The 19,104-nt window shown below is 47.7% G+C and overlaps 1 protein-coding gene across 1 annotated transcript in view; it reads right to left on the reverse strand.

The window, feature by feature from the left end:
- The window catches only part of LOC122938209 (cytochrome P450 2G1-like), a 45,051-nt gene that overhangs the window by 14,703 nt on the left and 11,244 nt on the right, over window positions 1–19,104 (reverse strand). Inside the window, exons 2-3 of the mRNA XM_044293575.1 lie at window positions 13,414–13,606; window positions 10,966–11,128 (exon numbers count right to left, since the gene is read on the reverse strand). Coding sequence (XP_044149510.1) covers window positions 10,966–11,128; window positions 13,414–13,593 — 343 coding nt within the window. The 5' untranslated portion in view covers window positions 13,594–13,606. The remainder of the gene's footprint in view (window positions 1–10,965; window positions 11,129–13,413; window positions 13,607–19,104) is intronic.

The following is a 19,104-nucleotide window of genomic DNA, read 5'->3' on the forward strand; positions in this document are numbered from 1 at the left end:
TTGGTTCCTGATCCTGGCTTCGTCCTGACTACCCTGCTGGTTCCTGATCCAGGCTTCGTCTGACTACCCTTCTGGTTCCTGACCTCTGTCTACGCAAGACCCTGCTTCGGTTTAGCCATCCGTTTGGACTTTTGCTTACAGCTTGATTTTCAATAAAGCCTTCTTATTTCCACTTATCTCTTGTTGTACGTCTGGTTCATGGTTCCATGACATTAGGACCAAGCCATGAATTCTGACGGTACAGGGCCATCCTCGCTACCTACGCTGGTTGCCAGACTTGATCAGCAGGATCACCTGTTGGGTCGGTTCGCTGTGGCGTTGCAAACCCTGCTTGAACGCACGGCTCATTTCGCTTCCGTTGCCGATGGGTCGGTTGTCGCTCCTGGGCCCGCTCCTACTGCCGCTCCGGTTGTTGCGCCAGAGTCTACCCCGACACCTGTTGCTGCGCCTGCGGTGTCTCGGGGTATGACCGGTTCTGCCCCCCTTCCACAGCGCTTTGGGGGAGAGCCAACTCAGTGCCGAGGTTTCCTTAACCAGGTGGGCATTTATTTCGAGTTGCTGCCACATGCCTTTCCTACTGAGAGATCAAAGGTGGGCTTCTTGATCTCGCTGCTCTCGGACAAGGCCTTGGCCTGGGCCAGCCCTTTATGGGAGAACAACAATCCGGTGGTTGCCGAGTTTTCCGGTTTTGTTGCTTCTCTTCGGAAGGTATTCGATGTGCCGGCTCGTGCTGCCTCTGCTGCGAAGCTCCTTATGTCCATCAGACAGGGTTCACGATCCGTAGCTGAATACGCCATTGAGTTTCGTACCCTGGCAGCAGAGGTGGGCTGGAATAATGAGGCTCTGGTCGCTGCTTTCTCTCATGGTCTCTCGGATGCCTTGAAGGATGAGGTTGCAGCTAAGGACCTACCAGTGGAGCTCGAGTCTCTTATTTCTTTCCTGATTTTGATTGACACCAGACTCAGGGAGAGACCTTCCTTTAAGGAGAGCCTGCGGAGGTCTTCTAACAGATTGGCGCCTACGTTTGCTGTCCCACCCGTGCCTCCCTCTCCTCCCACGCCTCCTGGGGATGACTTGTCTGGGGGTGAACCCATGCAGCTGGGGTTTGCTCGCCTGTCCGAGGGGGAGAGGGTACTCCGGAGACGCGAGGGCCGATGCATGTACTGTGGTCTCGGTGGGCATTTTCGGTTGGCATGTCCGAACCGTCCGGGAAACGCTCGCACCTGAGATCCTGTCGGGGGCAGATCTTGGGTGGAGTCTCCTCGTCCCCGGTTTCCCGTGTTGACAAACCACTGATCACTGTTGTCCTCTCCTGGGTCGGGGGCTCGGTGACGACCCAGGCGTTGGTGGACTCTGGTGCTGGTGGTTTGTTCATTGATAGTGTGTTCGCTGCCGCCAATTCCATTCCTCTGCAGCCTCGAGGTTCCCCACTGGCTCTTGAGGCGATAGACGGCAGACCCCTTCTGCCGCCACACGTGACTCATGAGACCCTTCCAGTGGGGATAGCCATTGGTGCCGTTCACAGAGAGTCGGTCTGTCTCCAGGTGATTTCGTCTCCACACTACTCGGTGGTCTTGGGGTACCCCTGGCTCCAGAAGCATAATCCGACTTTCGATTGGAGATCGGCCGAGATCCTCTCGTGGTCACCGCAGTGTGGGGCTAGTTGCATCCATGGGCCTGTCAAGTTGCTGTGTACTTCCTCGGACTCTCTGTTGCCTCCTGAATACGAAGAGTACCGGGATGTATTCGATAAGGTGCGCGCGGTTGCCCTACCTCCGCACCGCCCATACGATTGTGCCATAGAGTTACAATCTGGTGCCGTTCCTCCTCGTGGCAAAGTCTATCCACTGTCGGTAGCGGAGAATGAGGCCATGGAGGAGTACGTGAGGGAGGCGCTTTCACGCGGACACATTCGCAAATCCTCGTCCCCGGCAGGGGCTGGATTTTTCTTTGTGAAAAAGAAGGGCGGTGAGTTGAGGCCTTGCATCGATTACAGGGGTCTCAATCGCATCACGATCAAGAACGCTTACCCGATACCCTTGATTTCCGAGCTGTTCGATCGCCTCAAAGGGGCCACGGTCTTTACCAAACTCGACCTGAGGGCGGCATATAACCTGGTAAGGATCAAGGCGGGCGATGAGTGGAAGACCGCGTTTAACACCAGGACCGGTCATTATGAATCCTTGGTTATGCCCTTTGGGTTGTGCAATGCGCCCGCAGTCTTCCAGGAATTCATCAACGATGTTTTCCGTGACCTGTTGCAGCAGTGTGTGGTGGTCTATTTGGATGACATCTTGGTATATTCTGAATCCATGGAGGCCCACATTATGGATGTCAGACGAGTGTTGCAACGGTTACGAGAGAACAGGCTGTTCGGTAAGCTTGAGAAATGCGAATTTCACCGATCCCAGGTAACCTTCTTAGGTTACATCATTTCCGCTGAGGGGTTCTCCATGGATCCTGAGAAGGTTTCGGCTGTCTTACAGTGGCCCCAGCCCAGTGGTCTCCGTGCCCTGCAGCGCTTTTTGGGCTTCGCCAATTATTATCGGAAGTTCATCAGGGACTTTTCCATGCTAGCCAAGCCTCTCACGGATCTGACCAGGAAGGGCAGTAATTTCCAGGTCTGGCCGCTCGAGGCCATCCGAGCTTTTGAGGCTCTAAAGTCCGCCTTTGTGTCGGCTCCGATTCTGTCGCATCCCAACCCTGGGTTGCCCTTTGTCCTCGAGGTGGACGCGTCTGAGACGGGAGTAGGCGCCCTTCTGTCTCAGCGTAGAACACCAGAGGGTCCTCTGCTTCCTTGTGGGTTTTACTCCCGGAAACTGTCTTCCGCGGAGTGCAACTATCAGATTGGTGACAGGGAGTTATTGGCCATCGTGCAGGCCCTTAAAGAATGGAGGCACTTGCTCGAGGGTTCGGTGGTTCCGGTTCTCATCCTGACGGACCACAAGAATCTGACCTACCTTTCTGAGGCCAAGAGATTGACACCACGTCAGGCCAGATGGGCTCTGTTCTTGTCACGTTTTAATTACGTGGTCTCCTACCTACCCGGTTCCAAGAACATCAGAGCGGATGCCTTATCACGGCAGTACTCCGAGCTGTCCGGGGAGGAGTCGATTCCGACTTCGGTCATACCTCCGAATCAGATCCTGGCCGCCATTCGCACCAGCCTGACCTCTCCCCTGGGTGAGCAGATTTTGGCGGCTCAATCTGGTGCTCCCTCTGGGAGACCCAACGGCAGGTGTTTTGTGCCTGAGGAGTTGCGCACTCGGTTGTTGCGAACCTACCATAACTCCAAGGCCGCGGGGCATCCTGGAAAGAATCAGCTGTCCTGGGCTGTTTCACGTCTGTTCTGGTGGCCTTCTCTACGTTCCGACATCGCCGCATATGTAGCGGCATGCTCCGTTTGTGCCCAGAGTAAGTCCCCTCGGCACCTTCCGTTGGGCCTTTTGCAACCCATAGCCACCGGGGAGCGCCCATGGTCACACCTGGGGATGGATTTCATTGTGGACCTCCCTGCATCCCGAGGCCATACGGTCATTCTCATGATTGTGGATCGGTTTTCCAAAATGTGCCACTGTGTTCCTCTCAAGAAGTTACCCTCTGCACAAGAGTTGGCCACGATTTTCGCCAGGGAGGTCTTCCGGTTGCACGGTTTGCCCAAGGAGATTGTGTCGGATCGGGGGAGTCAGTTTGTGTCCAGGTTCTGGCGCGCCTTTTGCTCCCAGTTGGGGATTCATCTCTCTTTCTCCTCGGCCTACCACCCTCAGTCCAATGGGGCCGCAGAACGATCCAATCAGGCCTTGGAGCAATTCCTTCGTTGCTATGTCTCCGATCACCAAGACAATTGGGTTGACCTCCTGCCTTGGGCTGAGTTTGCCAGGAACACGGCGGTGAACTCTTCCTCTGGGACGTCTCCCTTCATGGCCAATTATGGGTTCCAACCTGCCGTGTTACCGGAGGTATTCTCTCCCCAGGATATTCCGGCTGTGGAGGATCACCTTTCCGTCCTACGTGCTTCTTGGGTACAGATCCAGAGGTCCCTTGAGGTCTCTGCGCAGCGCCAGAGACTCCAGGCTGATCGCAGACGAGCGCCCGCTCCTTCCTACCAGGTCGGAGACCGTGTATGGTTGTCCACCCGCAACCTCAACCTTCGAGTGCCCACTCCCAAGCTGGCGCCTCGCTTTGTTGGTCCCTTCCGAGTGCTTCGCAGGGTAAACCCGGTAGCCTATGCCCTTGCGCTTCCTCCTGGCATGCGGATCTCCAACGTGTTTCATGTCTCCCTGTTGAAGCCATTGGTGTGTAATCGTTTCACTTCCTCGGTTCCTCGGCCCCGTCCGGTCCAAGTGGGCAATCGTGAGGAATATGAGGTGAGCAATATCCTGGACTCACGCCTGGTCCGCGGTCGGTTGCAGTTTTTGGTCCATTGGCGTGGTTATGGTCCAGAGGAGCGTTCCTGGGTTCCCTCCGCAGATGTCCATGCTCCTGCTTTGCTCCGAGCCTTCCACGCACGCTTCCCTCAGAAACCGTTCCTTACTCCGCGGAGGAGGGGCCCTTGAGGGGGAGGTACTGTCATGGTCTTACCTTCTTACTGTTCTCCTTCGTTTGACATGTGCTGGCGGCCATCTTGGTTTCTGGGTTTCTTGTAGCCTCCCACCCTGCGGCTTCTCCTTCCCACTGGGAGGAGCTGGATGCCTAGCTCATATATATAGGAGGTCTGTGGCTTCAGTTCCTTGCTTGGTCCTCCTGTGTTCACATGCTTCTAAGACTGCTGCTGCTTCTGGTTCCTGATCCTGGCCTCGTCTGACTACCCCGTTGGTTCCTGATCCTGGCTTCGTCTGACTACCCTGCTGGTTCCTGATCCAGGCTTCGTCTGACTACCCTTCTGGTTCCTGACCTCTGTCTACGCAAGACCCTGCTTCGGTTTAGCCATCCGTTTGGACTTTTGCTTACAGCTTGATTTTCAATAAAGCCTTCTTATTTCCACTTATCTCTTGTTGTACGTCTGGTTCATGGTTCCATGACATACATGCCTGGTTCCCACCGTGAAGCATGGAGGAGGAGGTGTGATGGTGTGGGGGTGCTTTGCTGGTGACACTGTTGGGGATTTATTCTAAATTGAAGGCATACTGAACCAGCATGGCTACCACAGCATCTTGCAGCGGCATGCTATTTTATCCGGTTTGCGTTTAGTTGGACCATCATTTATTTTTCAACAGGACAATGACCCCAAACACACCTCCAGGCTGTGTAAGGGCTATTTGACCATTAAGGAGAGTGATGGGGTGCTGCGCCAGATGACCTTGCCTCCTCAGTCACCGGATCTGAACCCAATTGAGATGGTTTGGGGTGAGCTGGACTGCAGAGTGAAGGCAAAAGGGCCAACAAGTGCTAAGCATCTCTGGGAACTCCTTCAAGACTGTTGGAAGACCATTTCAGGTGACTACCTCTTGAAGCTCATCAAGAGAATGCCAAGAGTGTGCAAAGCAGTAATCAAAGCAAAAGGTGGCTACTTTGAAGAACCTAGAATATGACATATTTTCAGTTGTTTCACACTTTTTTGTTATGTATATAATTCCACATGTGTTAATTCATAGTTTTGATGCCTTCAGTGTGAATCTACAATTTTCATAGTCATGAATAAGGATGAGCGAACCCGAACTGTATAGTTCGGGTTCGTACCGAATTTTGGGGTGTTCGTGACACGGACCCAAACATTTTCGTAAAAGTCTGGGTTCGGTGTTCGGCGCTTTCTTGGCGCTTTTTGAAAGGCTGCAAAGCAGCCAATCAACAAGCGTCATATTACTTGCCCCAAGAGGCCATCACAGCCATGCCTACTATTGGCATGGCTGTGATTGGCCAGTGCAGCATGTGATCCAGCCTCTATTTAAGCTGGAGTCACGTAGCGCCGCCCGTCACTCTGCTCTGATCAGTGTAGGGATAGGCTGCAACTGCTGCTGTTAGTGCCAGATTAGGCAGTGATTTACTCTTCAAAAACACTTAATGAAGTGATCGATCTACAGCTGTGGATCATTCAACCTCTGCTATTTAATTGCTCACTGTTTTTAGGCTGCCCAGAGCGTTTTTCTGTCACTTCTTTCTGGGGAGATCGGCGGCCATTTTGTGTCTTGTGGTGCGCCAGCACAAGCTTCCACCAAGTACATTTAACCATCAATAGTGTGTTTTTTTTTTTTTTTGGCTATATCCTACATCAGGGGCTTGGCTGTGCTTGCTATTTTATTTAGGGGTGAAATGCAATTGCCAAAATAGCAGTACCCTAAATCTGGTGTTTCAGCTGTGGCTAGCCAATTGTAATACTGTCTGCTGTCTGGCAAAGGATATATTTTTTTTCTGGGTTGAAATACAATTCCCAAATTAGCAATTCCCTAAATCAGTGGTTTCTGCTGTATCAGGCCAAGTTTAAATCTATCCATAAAAGGGTATATTAGATTGAAGGTGCGGATAGGGTAATCCTCAATAACTTCACACGCTACCATGCATTTTCAAGTCTAATTCTGTCCGTAAAAGGGATACCTGTTATCCAGGGCCTAAATACTAGGCCTACAATTTATATTCAGCTAAATCTGTTGTTACTGCTGTGCCTGTATTAGTGTAATACGGTACCTAAATAGATAGCCAGATAGTGTTAGGTGCCTGTAAAAAAGGCCTGAATTTGAATTCAATACATTGGGCCAAATAATTTTTTTCTTATTGTGGTGAACGGTAACAATGAGGAAAACATCTAGTAAGGGACGCGGACGTGGACATGGTCGTGGTGGTGTTAGTGGACCCTCTGGTGCTGGCTAAATATCTGACAATGGCCTGTTCCAGTGGTGGGTGACATGAAGCCTGATTCTCTGCTATGACATGAAGCCTGATTCTCCGCTATGACATGAAGCCTGATTCTCTGCTATGGGACCTCTCTCCTCTGTCTGGGTGCCGGGGCCTAAATATCTGACAGTGGCCTGTTCCAGTGGTGGGTGATGTGAAGCCTGATTCTCTGCTATGACATGAAGCCTGCTTCTCTGCTATGGGACCTCTCTCCTCTGTCTGAGTGCCGGGGCCTAAATATCTGACAGTGGCCTGTTCCAGTGGTGGGTGACATGAAGCCTGATTCTCTGTAATGGGACCTCTCTCCTCTGTCTGGGTGCCGGGGCCTAAATATCTGACAATGGCCTGTTCCAGTGGTGGGTGATGTGAAGCCTGATTCTCTGGTATGACATGAAGCCTGATTCTCTGCTATGACATAAAGCCTGATTCTCTGCTATGACATGAAGCCTGATTCTCTGCTATGGGACCTCTCTCCTCTGTCTGCCGGGGCCTAAATATCTGACAGTGGCCTGTTCCAGTAGTGGGTGACGTGAAGCCTGATTCTCTGCTATGACATGAAGCCTGATTCTCTGCTATGACATGAAGCCTGATTCTCTGCTATGGGACCTCTCTCCTCTGTCTGGGTGCCGGGGCCTAAATATCTGACAATGGCCTGTTCCAGTGGTGTGTCACGTGAAGCCTGATTCTCTGCTATGACATGAAGCCTGATTCTCTGCTATGGGACCTCTCTCCTCTGTCTGGGTGCAGGGGCCTAAATATCTGACAGTGGCCTGTTCCAGTGGTGGGTGACATGAAGCCTGATTCTCTGCAATGGGACCTCTCTCCTCTGTCTGGGTGCCGGGGCCTAAATATCTGACAATGGCCTGTTCCAGTGGTGGGTGACGTGAAGCCTGATTCTCTGCTATGACATGAAGCCTGATTCTCTGCTATGGGACCTCTCTCCTCTGTCTGGGTGCCGGGGCCTAAATATCTGACAGTGGCCTGTTCCAGTGGTGGGTGACATGAAGCCTGATTCTCTGCAATGGGACCTCTCTCCTCTGTCTGGGTGCCGGGGCCTAAATATCTGACAATGGCCTGTTCCAGTGGTGGGTGACATGAAGCCTGATTCTCTGCTATGACATGAAGCCTGATTCTCTGCTATGACATGAAGCCTGATTCTCTGCTATGGGACCTCTCTCCTCTGTCTGGGTGCCGGGGCCTAAATATCTGACAATGGCCTGTTCCAGTGGTGTGTCACGTGAAGCCTGATTCTCTGCTATGACATGAAGCCTGATTCTCTGCTATGGGACCTCTGTCCTCTGTCTGGGTGCCGGGGCCTAAATATCTGACAATGGCCTGTTCCAGTGGTGGGTGACATGAAGCCTGATTCTCTGCAATGGGACCTCTCTCCTCTGTCTGGGTGCCGGGGCCTAAATATCTGACAGTGGCCTGTTCCAGTGGTGGGTGAAATAGTAATATAGTAACATAGTACATAAGGCCGAAAAAAGACATTTGTCCATCCAGTTCGGCCTGTCATCCTGCAAGTTGATCTAGAGGAAGGCCAAAAAAAACTGTGAGGTAGATGCCAATTTTCCTCACTTTAGGGGAATAAAAAATTCCTTCCCGACTCCAATCAGGCAATCAGAATAACTCCCTGGATCAACGACCCCTCTCTAGTAGCTACAGTCATGTGAAAAAATTAGGACACCCTTTGAAAGCATGTGGTTTTTTGTAACATTTTTAATAAAAGGTTATTTCATCTCCGTTTCAACAATACAGAGAGATTAAAGTAATCCAACTAAACAAAGAAAACTGAAGAAAAGTCTTTTCAAGATCTTCTGTAAATGTCATTCTACAAAAATGCCTATTCTAACTGAGGAAAAAGATAGGACACCCTCACATGTATTCCCTCTTAAATTGGCTCAGATCTCACACAGGTATATCACACCAGGTGCACATAATTAGTAGATCGTTACTCTGCATGTTGAATGAGGCTTGCCCTATTTAAACCTCAGACATTTAGTTTGGTGTGCTCCTGACTGTTGAAGTGAGAGTGAGCACCATGGTGAGAGCAAAAGAGCTGTCAGAGGACTTCAGAAAAAAGATTGTAGCAGCCTATGAGTCTGGGAAGGGATTTAAAAAGATCTCAAAAGATTTTGAAATCAGCCATTCCACTGTCCGGAAGATAGTCTACAAGTGGAGGGCTTTCAAAACAACTGCCAACATGCCCAGGACTGGTCGCCCCAGCAAGTTCACCCCAAGAGCAGACCGCAAGATGCTAAAAGAGGTCTCCAAAAACCCTAAAGTGTCATCTCGAGAACTACAGCAGGCTCTGGCTACTGTTGATGTAGAAGTACATGCCTCTACAATCAGAAAGAGACTGTACAAGTTTAACTTGCATGGGAGGTGTGCAAGGAGGAAACCTTTGCTTTCCAAGAGAAACATCGAGGCCAGACTGACATTTGCCAGAGATAAAGTTGACAAAGACCAGGACTTCTGGAATAATGTTCTTTGGACAGATGAGTCCAAAATTGAATTATTTGGACACAACAGCAGAGGACATGTTTGGCGTAAACCAAACACAGCATTCCAAGAAAAGAACCTCATACCAACTGTGAAGCATGGAGGTGGAAGTGTCATGGTTTGGGGCTGCTTTGCTGCAGCAGGACCTGGTCAGCTCACCATCATAGAATCCACAATGAATTCTACTTTGTATCAGAAGGTGCTTGAAGAACATGTGAGACCATCAGTTAGAAAATTAAAGCTGAAGCGGAACTGGACCATGCAACATGACAATGACCCAAAACATACTAGTAAATCAACCAAAGATTGGCTGAAAAAGAAGAAATGGAGAGTCCTGGAATGGCCAAGTAAAAGTCCAGATTTGAATCCCATTGAGATGCTGTGGGGTGACTTGAAAAGGGCTGTACGTGCAAGAAACCCCTCAAACATCTCACAGCTGAAAAAGTTCTGCATTGAGGAGTGGGGTAAAATTTCCTCAGACCGATGTCGAAGACTGGTAGATGGCTACAAGAACCGTCTCACTGCAGTTATTTCAGCCAAAGGAGGTAACACTCGCTATTAGGGGCAAGGGTGTCCTATCTTTTTCCTCAGTTAGAATAGGCATTTTTGTAGAATGACATTTACAGAAGATCTTGAAAAGACTTTTCTTCAGTTTTCTTTGTTTAGTTGGATTACTTTAATCTCTCTGTATTGTTGAAACGGAGATGAAATAACCTTTTATTAAAAATGTTACAAAAAACCACATGCTTTCAAAGGGTGTCCTAATTTTTTCACATGACTGTATATCCTGTAATATTATTACACTCCAGAAATACATCCAGGCCCCTCTTGAAGCCCGAGTCTCTGCTATGGGACCTCTCTCTAATTGATATTGGTTAATTTTTATTTATTTTATTTTTATTTTTCTTCATTTCCCTATCCACATTTGTTTGCAGGGGATTTACCTACATTTTGCTGCCTTTTGCAGCTCTCTAGCCCTTTCCTGGGCTGTTTTACAGCCTTTTTAGTGCCGAAAAGTTCGGGTCCCCATTGACTTCGGGTTTGGGGCGAAGTTCGGGTCGAGTTCGGATCCCGAACATTTCCGGGAAGTTCGGCCGAACTTCTCAAACCCGAACATCCAGGTGTTCGCTCAACTCTAGTCATGAAAATAAAGAAAACTCTTTGAATGAGAAGGTGTGTCCAAACGTTTGGTCTGTACTGTACATGGGCTGGTTCTAGCTTTGTTAGAAAGAGATTGTCATGTCCTATATGATGTTCGATTTTTATGTTTTACATTAATCATGGGAAGAACCCCTGTAATGTTTTTCTCTCTACATGGTTCTTCTACCCTTTAATACTAATATCTGTGCTTCTTCTACATCCTAGTCATGTCATTGTCACTTTAAGCGGCAAAGGACATCAGCCCTGTATTCGGCAAACTCTGATAATGCAGTGCCATGTTCTGTAACATCTGCATGGATTTTTTAAGCCCTCCCTGTGTTTGCGTGGGTTTCATCCATGCTCTCCAGTTTTCTCACAGAACAAAACCAATACAAAGGAGAAAGAGACCAACATAAATAATGGCAGCCTCTGTACAACTCAGCAGAATATGTTGGCTCTATATACAATAGAATCATGTAATGACTGTTTACTTACCATAATCTTTGAAGAGCAGATTACCCAATGCTGAAGGCCCCCTGACACTGAACATATCCCCATTGTCTATCAAAGCCTCTTTCACACAATCATAGCCAGTCAAGACCACCGCTGGTGTACTGGATGCATAGATGGTGAACACTGGCCCATAGGTCTCACTCAACTGAAAGAGAAGCATACAAAATAAAAATTATATTAAATTCACTGTCCTACCTTATATCAATGGGGCTGGTATTTCTGATTTCAGTTTCACGAGTTCTCTCTTTAGACAACCTCTTGAAAGGTCACTTGATTATAAGCAGATCACAGAGTATTCCCCTGCTGGGACTCCCAGCAATCAGCTGTAAACTAAGAGACAGCCTGCCAGTAAGTGTTCAGTTTCCCTGCAGCGCCACCACAGGTGAAATTAAGCAATACAAAGTGTCCATCCAAATCAATAAATTCTTTGTAGTGCAGTACAGGACGGCCCTCCAGAGGAAGACACGCTCTTTCTAGGCAATATATTTTGTGGTCAAGAGATGAGGGTCCTTAACAACAGTAGGGCTGAAACGATTACTCGATTAAATCAAATAATTTGACACAAAAAAATTCTCAATACAATTTTTTTTCTGTCATGTGACCACAGAGCGGCACTGATGGGGCAGTTGATGGCACTGGGGGAGCCTGATGGCACTGTGGGGCAGCTGATAGCACTGGGGGGGACGCTGATGGCACTAAGGGGGCAGCTGGTGGCACTGAGGGGCAACTGGTGGCACTACGAAGGCAGCTGGTGGCACTGAGGGGGCAGTTGGTGGTACTGAGGGGGCAGCCTGATGGCATGGAGAACCTGATGGCATGGGGGGGGGGCAGCTGATGGCATGGGGGGGCTGATGAGTTTTTATAAAGAAAAACGTTCTTTTAATTAGTTTTCTGTTAATAGAGTACTCGATTACAAAAATAGTCGATAGCTGCAGCCCTAAACAACAGAATCCTTTGGTAAAGAAATCCTGTCCCCTCTGACATATCTGCTTTAGTAACTCTTTTCATCCCTTTTATAATAACAATTGTGGAGTGTCTATTCTCATGATTCACATACAAGACTTATAGTAGTTATAAATGATTCACTAGCTGTTTGTAATGAAGGTCCAGCAGGATGTCAATGTTTCCGTGTGTGTCCTTGCACAGTCTGACACTATTTAATCAGTGCTGCCAGTGTCAGACTTTGCAGGGACACCCCCCCCACCCCCCCAACTGGTAACACCCATCTGTACCTTCACTACAAACTGCTAGTAATTTATTCATAATTTCTAGAAGGAATAATAAAGGAATGGCATATCATAGAGTCATACGAATAGATGCTCCAGAATTGTTAGTACATGGGAAATACAAGAAGTTACTAGATCAGGAGAGTTGACAGCATTTCTGATTCCCTAATAAATGAGAATGGGTTTCCTAAATGACACCACGCCCTGCTACTGTCTCCAATGGTTAACTAAAAATGTGTATTTATTCCAGGTCCTTTTACACTGTGCCTTAATAGTATTGCTATGAAACTGTTATGTTCATGTACTGTGCCTGGTTCACTAGCAGGTGGCAGTGTATCTGGCAGAGAGAGTACCTTTAGATAGAATGGAACTTACCATTCCGTTCTCCCCCTTTTGGGCAGAAGTGGGCTAGTCCTGTTTTCTAGCAAGGTAGTGGTTTCAGGAAGCTAAGTTCAGTTCTAGTCTAGTCTGTAATTAGAAGCAGATGTGTCAAGATGGTACAGTGAGGGGAATGGCTGCCTCTCCTGCAACAGGAGTCCCTAAAGGGAAGCAGCTCTTAGAGCACCGTGACTCCTTACAGATACAGACAGAGTATCATGAAAGGGTCAACAACCAGAGGCACCTTGCTCAAAAGGTACCAGAACAGTCATAAAGTCCAGCTACTGGACTGTGTTTAGCATAGTAGAGAGAAAAAGTAGAATATCTGAGTTTGCCTGCCAGTTTACCCCAAAACCTGCTCGAGCCAAGAGAAAGACCAAAGATTGTCCGGATGCAAGATTATTCAAGTAAAGCTGTTCAACTTTATAAAGTCTGGACTCGACTTAGGCTCTGAAGCAGTAAAGGGGAGAGTTGTAAGAGGTGGAGAATAACCCTGGGGAGCGACGGCATCCAGGTAGGAGCACCATGACACACACAGAAACCATTAGGCTGAACCACACCACTCGGCAATTCCTCAAAAACCTGGGACACGATCGGCCCTGGGGGGCGGCACGTTGCACATGTGAATACATAAAAGTTTGTAATATATCTTATAGTAGCCATAAAAAACTGGTTTAATTACTAAATAAATTGTCAGCTGTAAAAAGAATCCAGGGAGGAGGGAGATGCATCTGCGTTTCTCTGCATAGTCTACCTCTGGTGTATGAAGTACAAATGCTGTGGATTCTGAAATTAAGCCATCTTTAACTCAGTCCTGATAACTCACCTTCATCAAAGACTGGGGCATTTCTTTAGTGCTCACGTGCAGCATGGTGCCCAGTATGGGCAGTGGTGGTGGTCCGGGGGGCAGATTTTTCTTTTTCAGATTCCTCCTCCATGTGAAGAAATACAGGATAAGGCTTACCAAGATGGCGAGGAGAAGCGTCCCTGATACTCCTAGCTCCATCGTAAATCTAAACCTGCAATGTTAGAGAAAAATATTACAGTCAGCACATACAGTGTCGGACTGGGGTGCATAGGGCCCACCAGTAAAATCTATTTTGGGGGCCCATCATACTGATACATTCAAATATAATAAATAATCAAACTTTTTTATATGAACGCAGGCTGGTTGCAGGGGGTGGGAGACTAGGGGCCCACCTTACTCAGGGGCCCATCGGGGGATTCACCTATACCCCTGTGGACCAGTCCAAGCCTGAGTACATATAGAAATGTTTCCTACACCCTGCAACCTTTACACCTGTCTGTCCAACCTGCTAGATTTACACAGACACAGTGACGTCATACAGAGACAGCTGACAGGTCTACACTTCTCTCTATAAGGGATCTTTCACATGAGCGGATGCCGTGCGGGTAATCCACTGCGTGAAAGAGAGCCAAGCCCCGTTCCAGACAGCAGAGACACGGAGCATTAACATGATTAATAATGCTCCGTGCCTCTCTGTGACCCTTTTACTACAAAATCACAGTGAGATAAAGTTGTCACTGTGATTTTGTAGTAAAAAGGTCACAGAGAGGCACGGAGCATTATCAGTCATGTTAATGCTCCGTGTCTCTGCTGTCTGGAATGGGGCTTGGCTCTCTTTCACGCAGTGGATTCCACGCACGGGATCCACTCGTGTGAAAGAGCCCTAAATGAATAGTCACGTGCACGCCAACATATTAGGTCAAAAGGACCTACAGAACCATGTGATAAGTGGGTCTAGACAGACCTATAATGTAATAAAAGTTACGGTCTATAATAAACTACTATGTAGGACAAATAAGGGAAAGGGACAGAAGTGTTCACAAAACTCATAAGCTTCATAGAAAAACTTATTATGGCCCCCACCCCCATCCAATTTAAACACATCCAGACAACAAGAAACACAAAGCGTGGCATCCGAGACCTCCAACAAATTGACAAGTTTTTTTAAATAAACGGAAGAAACTTTGATTATGCAAAAAAAAAAAGTTCTAATAAAAGACAGTCGCCCTCCGCATCATCCACTTTACCTGACTTCTATGTCCTACAAAGTGGAGCACCATAGTTTAATGTATTTACAACAGAAATTGCATAAATACATTGATAAATCTTGCCCCATAACAGCTCTAAATCAATATTTCCATTCACATAAAAGATTACAAAACTGGATGCCTGCAGACACCACTAGGGGGAGCACAGTGCAAAGGAATTTATACAGTTGCCACTGGCTGCAATTGAAACTGTAATAATCTCTTTGCACTGAACTCCAGCTACCTAAAGGGGTTCTCCAAGAATTAAGAAAATGAAAATACTTAAATATTAGTTTATTATAAATATATTCACAAATAACTTTCATTAGTTATAATGTCTTGCTTTGTCTAGGGAGCAATCATTAGGAAAAACAAAATGGGCACTGACCTATTAGTAGACACTAACGTTGAGCGAGCATGCTCGGCCGAACACCTGTTCGGCTCGAGCATCGCGATGCTCGGCACTCGGCGGTGCTTGGCTCGAGTCTCCTCCCCTACTAGATATCTCAGGTAGTCAACTGTCCGTCCAAGCAGCAAAGCATGAGGTGAAACGCATTCTTTGTATCTGAATAACATTCTGAAGAAAAGGTACATCTCAGCTAAGGGTGGGCGGTATAGGCGATATGCGATATAAATTTGTGCCACGATATGGATTTTGTGCATATCGCCTATATCGCCGGACTGCGATATGACCACGGAGCGGCAGTTCCGATCGGAGTCCCAGCAGTGTAATGCTGGGGCTCCGATCGGTTACCATGGCAGCCAGGACGCTACTGAAGTCCTGGCTCCCATTGTATGTTAGTGAGCAGCATTATACTCACGTGCGCCGGTCGCTCCTTCTTCTGTCTGTGCGGCGCATTGCTAATGCTTATAGCTCACGTGCGCCGTGGCCGCCGGGCACTCCTTCTTCTCATAGGTCTGTGCGGCGCATTGCTAATGCTATAAGCATTAGCAATGCGCCGCACAGACAGAAGAAGGAGCGCCCGACGGCAACTGCGCACGTGAGCTATAAGCATTAGCAATGCGCCACACAGACAGAAGAAGGAGCGCCCGGCGGCCACGGCGCACGTGAGTATAATGCTGCTCACTTCAGTAGCGTCCTTGCTGCCATTACACTGCTGGGACTCCGATCGGAACTGCTGCTGCCACCAATGATGTGGGGCGGAAGGGGGCCCCTGCCAACAATGATCATTACTGGGGAGGGAGGGGGGGGGCGCACTGCCCACTGCCACCAATGATGGAGGGGGAGGAAGGGGACCCTGTGGCCACTGCCACCAATGATTAATACTGGGGAGGGAGGGGGGTGGGTTTGAGTTACCAGAGGGGGCTGAGGGAGAGGCTGGGGGCTCATGAGACTGGGGAGCGGATCAGAGGCTGGAGGGCGGATCAAAGGCTGGGGGGCACATGAGGCTGGGGGGCACATGAGAGGCTGGTTGCCATGGTCAGCTCCCTGCTGTTGTGTGCACAAAGCACAGGGCAGCAGGGATAGTGTAAAGTCCTACTCACCCTGATAGAGCTCTATTAGGGTGAATATGACAAGGGTTCTAGCCCTTACGGGGGGTAATAGTTATTAAATAAAAAGTAAAAAAAAAAAGTTGAAACCCCCCCAACATAGAAAACAATATATTGCGATATATATCGCATATCGCACATGCTTAAAATTATATTGCAATATAGATTTTAGGCCATATCGCCCACCCCTAATCTCAGCCTTTTTACATAATATCTATTATGGACCATGGTGGTATAATAATAGTATGGCTATAATATATCTCCTGTATATAATTATATATTTACGGCTGGAATAAGTTAGACATCTTCCTGTATATAGTGATATGGGCCATGCTGGTATAACCTGGGCATCTCCTGTATATAATTATATATGTACAGCTGGTATAAGTTATATATCTCCTTGTATACAACCTGGGAGTCCAAGATGCATCCAGACATTGTCCTCCTGCTGTTCCCGAACCATTTCAGTAGTGTTTCCCTCAATTTCTGTCCTTTTCCTGTGAACCAGACAGCCTCCCCTCTTCAGAGCAGGGGGTGCCTGGTTTAATGCTCTTGTTCTCCCATTGACTTCCAGCACACAAGCACTTTGGTGCTCGATCAACACTAGTAGACACAAAGCCTGTCCTAATCACACAGCAGGACAAGTTATTTCAGAACACTGAGATAAAGAGCTGCCTCATCCTCCTCTCTGCTCTGCTTTTCCGGGATGATCCTGAATACAGCTGATAATATCTTCAGCTGAATCTCTATAGGAATGGAGTTCAGGAGGGGACATGAAGTACAGAGAGGACGGACAGGACAGACTGTAGTTATGTGGGGCTGTGGTAATGGAGACTGTAAACAAGTGGTGCTGCTCATCAGCCACACCCCCACCTATTTCTGTACTTAATGTCTCCTCATGGATGTCATTCCTACAGAGATTCAGCTGAAGATCTTATCATCTGTATTCAGGATCATAACCCCTGATGAGCAGAGCAGAGAGGAGGATGAGACAGCTCTTTAGCTCAGTGTTTTTGAAGTACCTTGTCCTGCTGTGTGATTAGGACAGGTTTTGTGTGTACTAATAGGACAGCGGCCATTTTATTTCCCCTGATGATTGCTCCACAGACAAAATGAGCCATTATATCTAATGGGAAAATATTTATAATAAAGTAATATTAAAGTATTTTTTCTTTTCTTAATTCCTGGAGAGCCCCTTTAAAAATGCAGGGGAAGATTCATCAAACTGGTGTATTCAGTATATTGGGCAGACTAGATGGGCCAAATGGTTCTTATCTGCCGACACATTCAATGTTTCTATACGTAGAACTGGCTAAGGGTATTTTCACATTAGCGTTATTCTTTTCCGGCACTGAGTTCCGTCACAGGGGCTCTATACTGGAAAAGAACTGATCAGGCATATCCCCATGCATTCTGAATGGAGAGTAATCCGTTCAGGATGCATCAGGATGTCTTCAGTTCAGTCATTTTGACTGATCAGGCAAAAAGAGAAAACCGTAGCATGCTACGGTTTTATCTCCGGCGAAAAAAACTGAAGACTTGAATGAATATTTTTTTCCATAGGAATGTATTAGTGCTGGATCCGGCATTAAAAATACCGGAATGCCGGATCCGTCCTTCCGGTCTGCGCATGCGCAGACCTTTAAAAATGAGAAAAAAATAAATACCGGATCCGTTTTGCCTGATGACACCGGAAAAACTGATCCGGTATTGCAATGCATTTTTCTGACTGATCAGGCATTTTTCAGACTGATCAGGATCCTGATCAGTCAGAAAAAATGACATGCGTTTGCATACAGTTTGCCTGATCAGGCAGGCAGTTCAGGCAACGGAACTGCCTGGCGGAATCAAACAACGCAAGTGTGAAAGTACCCTTAGTTGATCATAGCAACCAATCAGATTCCACTTTTCATTTACAAAGGAGCTGTACAAAATGAAAGGTGGAATCTGATTGGTTGCTATGGGTAACTAAGCCAGTTCTACTTTACACCAGTTTGATAAATGACTCCTGCAGTGTTTTCATGTTGGGAACAGGAGAACGAGCCAAGTACTGGTAACACAGGCCAATGCAGAGTAAATGGGGTGGAATGATTGCTACTGTAGCCATTCCTCTCTCATTTAGTGCTACTGATTATCGGCAGTACATCCCTGATTATGCAGGGAGACGCAAATCAGTTGACAAACGATTGATTGATCCGGAAAACCCCAACAGGCTGCCGGCTTGCTGTGCCACCTGTGTGAAACTAACCTTAGGTACACTGCTCTCCAAAGCTATAGACATGACTGCTGTGTGTGGAATACTTCTAAGACACCATCCACACTTAGACCCAACCTGGCCGGTCCTTTCTGTAGGGTATTACTGTTATTGGCAGCCTCAGATTCTGCAGAAGAAGAGTTAAGGAGTACAGAGAATCTAAACCTGCCCTATACCCATACAAAACCATCTGGGGGAAGATTTGCACTGAACATTGTTGGAACCATGTTCTGGCACTTTTGGAAGTACTGCAACCCTCAGTAAAGAGAGACGTTTATTCTGTTAAAAGGGTTTTCTGAGATTTTTATACTGATGACCCATCTTTAGGATAGGTCAATGGGGGTCCGACACCTGGGACCCTGCCGATCAGCTGTTTGAAAAGACATTGGCGCTCCTGTGAGCACCGCGGCCTTCTATCATTTTTTCCTAGGTCAATGACGTCACATTCATCGGTCACGTGGCCTAGGAGCAGCTCAGGCCCATGAAAGTTAATGGGGCTGAGCGCGATACCAAGCACAGCCACTATACAATGTACAGGAGCGCCAATGCCTTCTCAAACAGCTGATCGGCGGGAGTCCAGGTGTCAGACCCCCACCATTCACATACTGATGACCTATGCTGAGGATAAGTCATCAGTATAAAAATCTCGGAAAGCCCCTTTAAATCTGGTCTGGTTACTGAACCTTACACTATACG

Source organism: Bufo gargarizans, chromosome 5, assembly GCF_014858855.1.
Source record: "Bufo gargarizans isolate SCDJY-AF-19 chromosome 5, ASM1485885v1, whole genome shotgun sequence".
Lineage (NCBI taxonomy): Eukaryota > Metazoa > Chordata > Amphibia > Anura > Bufonidae > Bufo > Bufo gargarizans.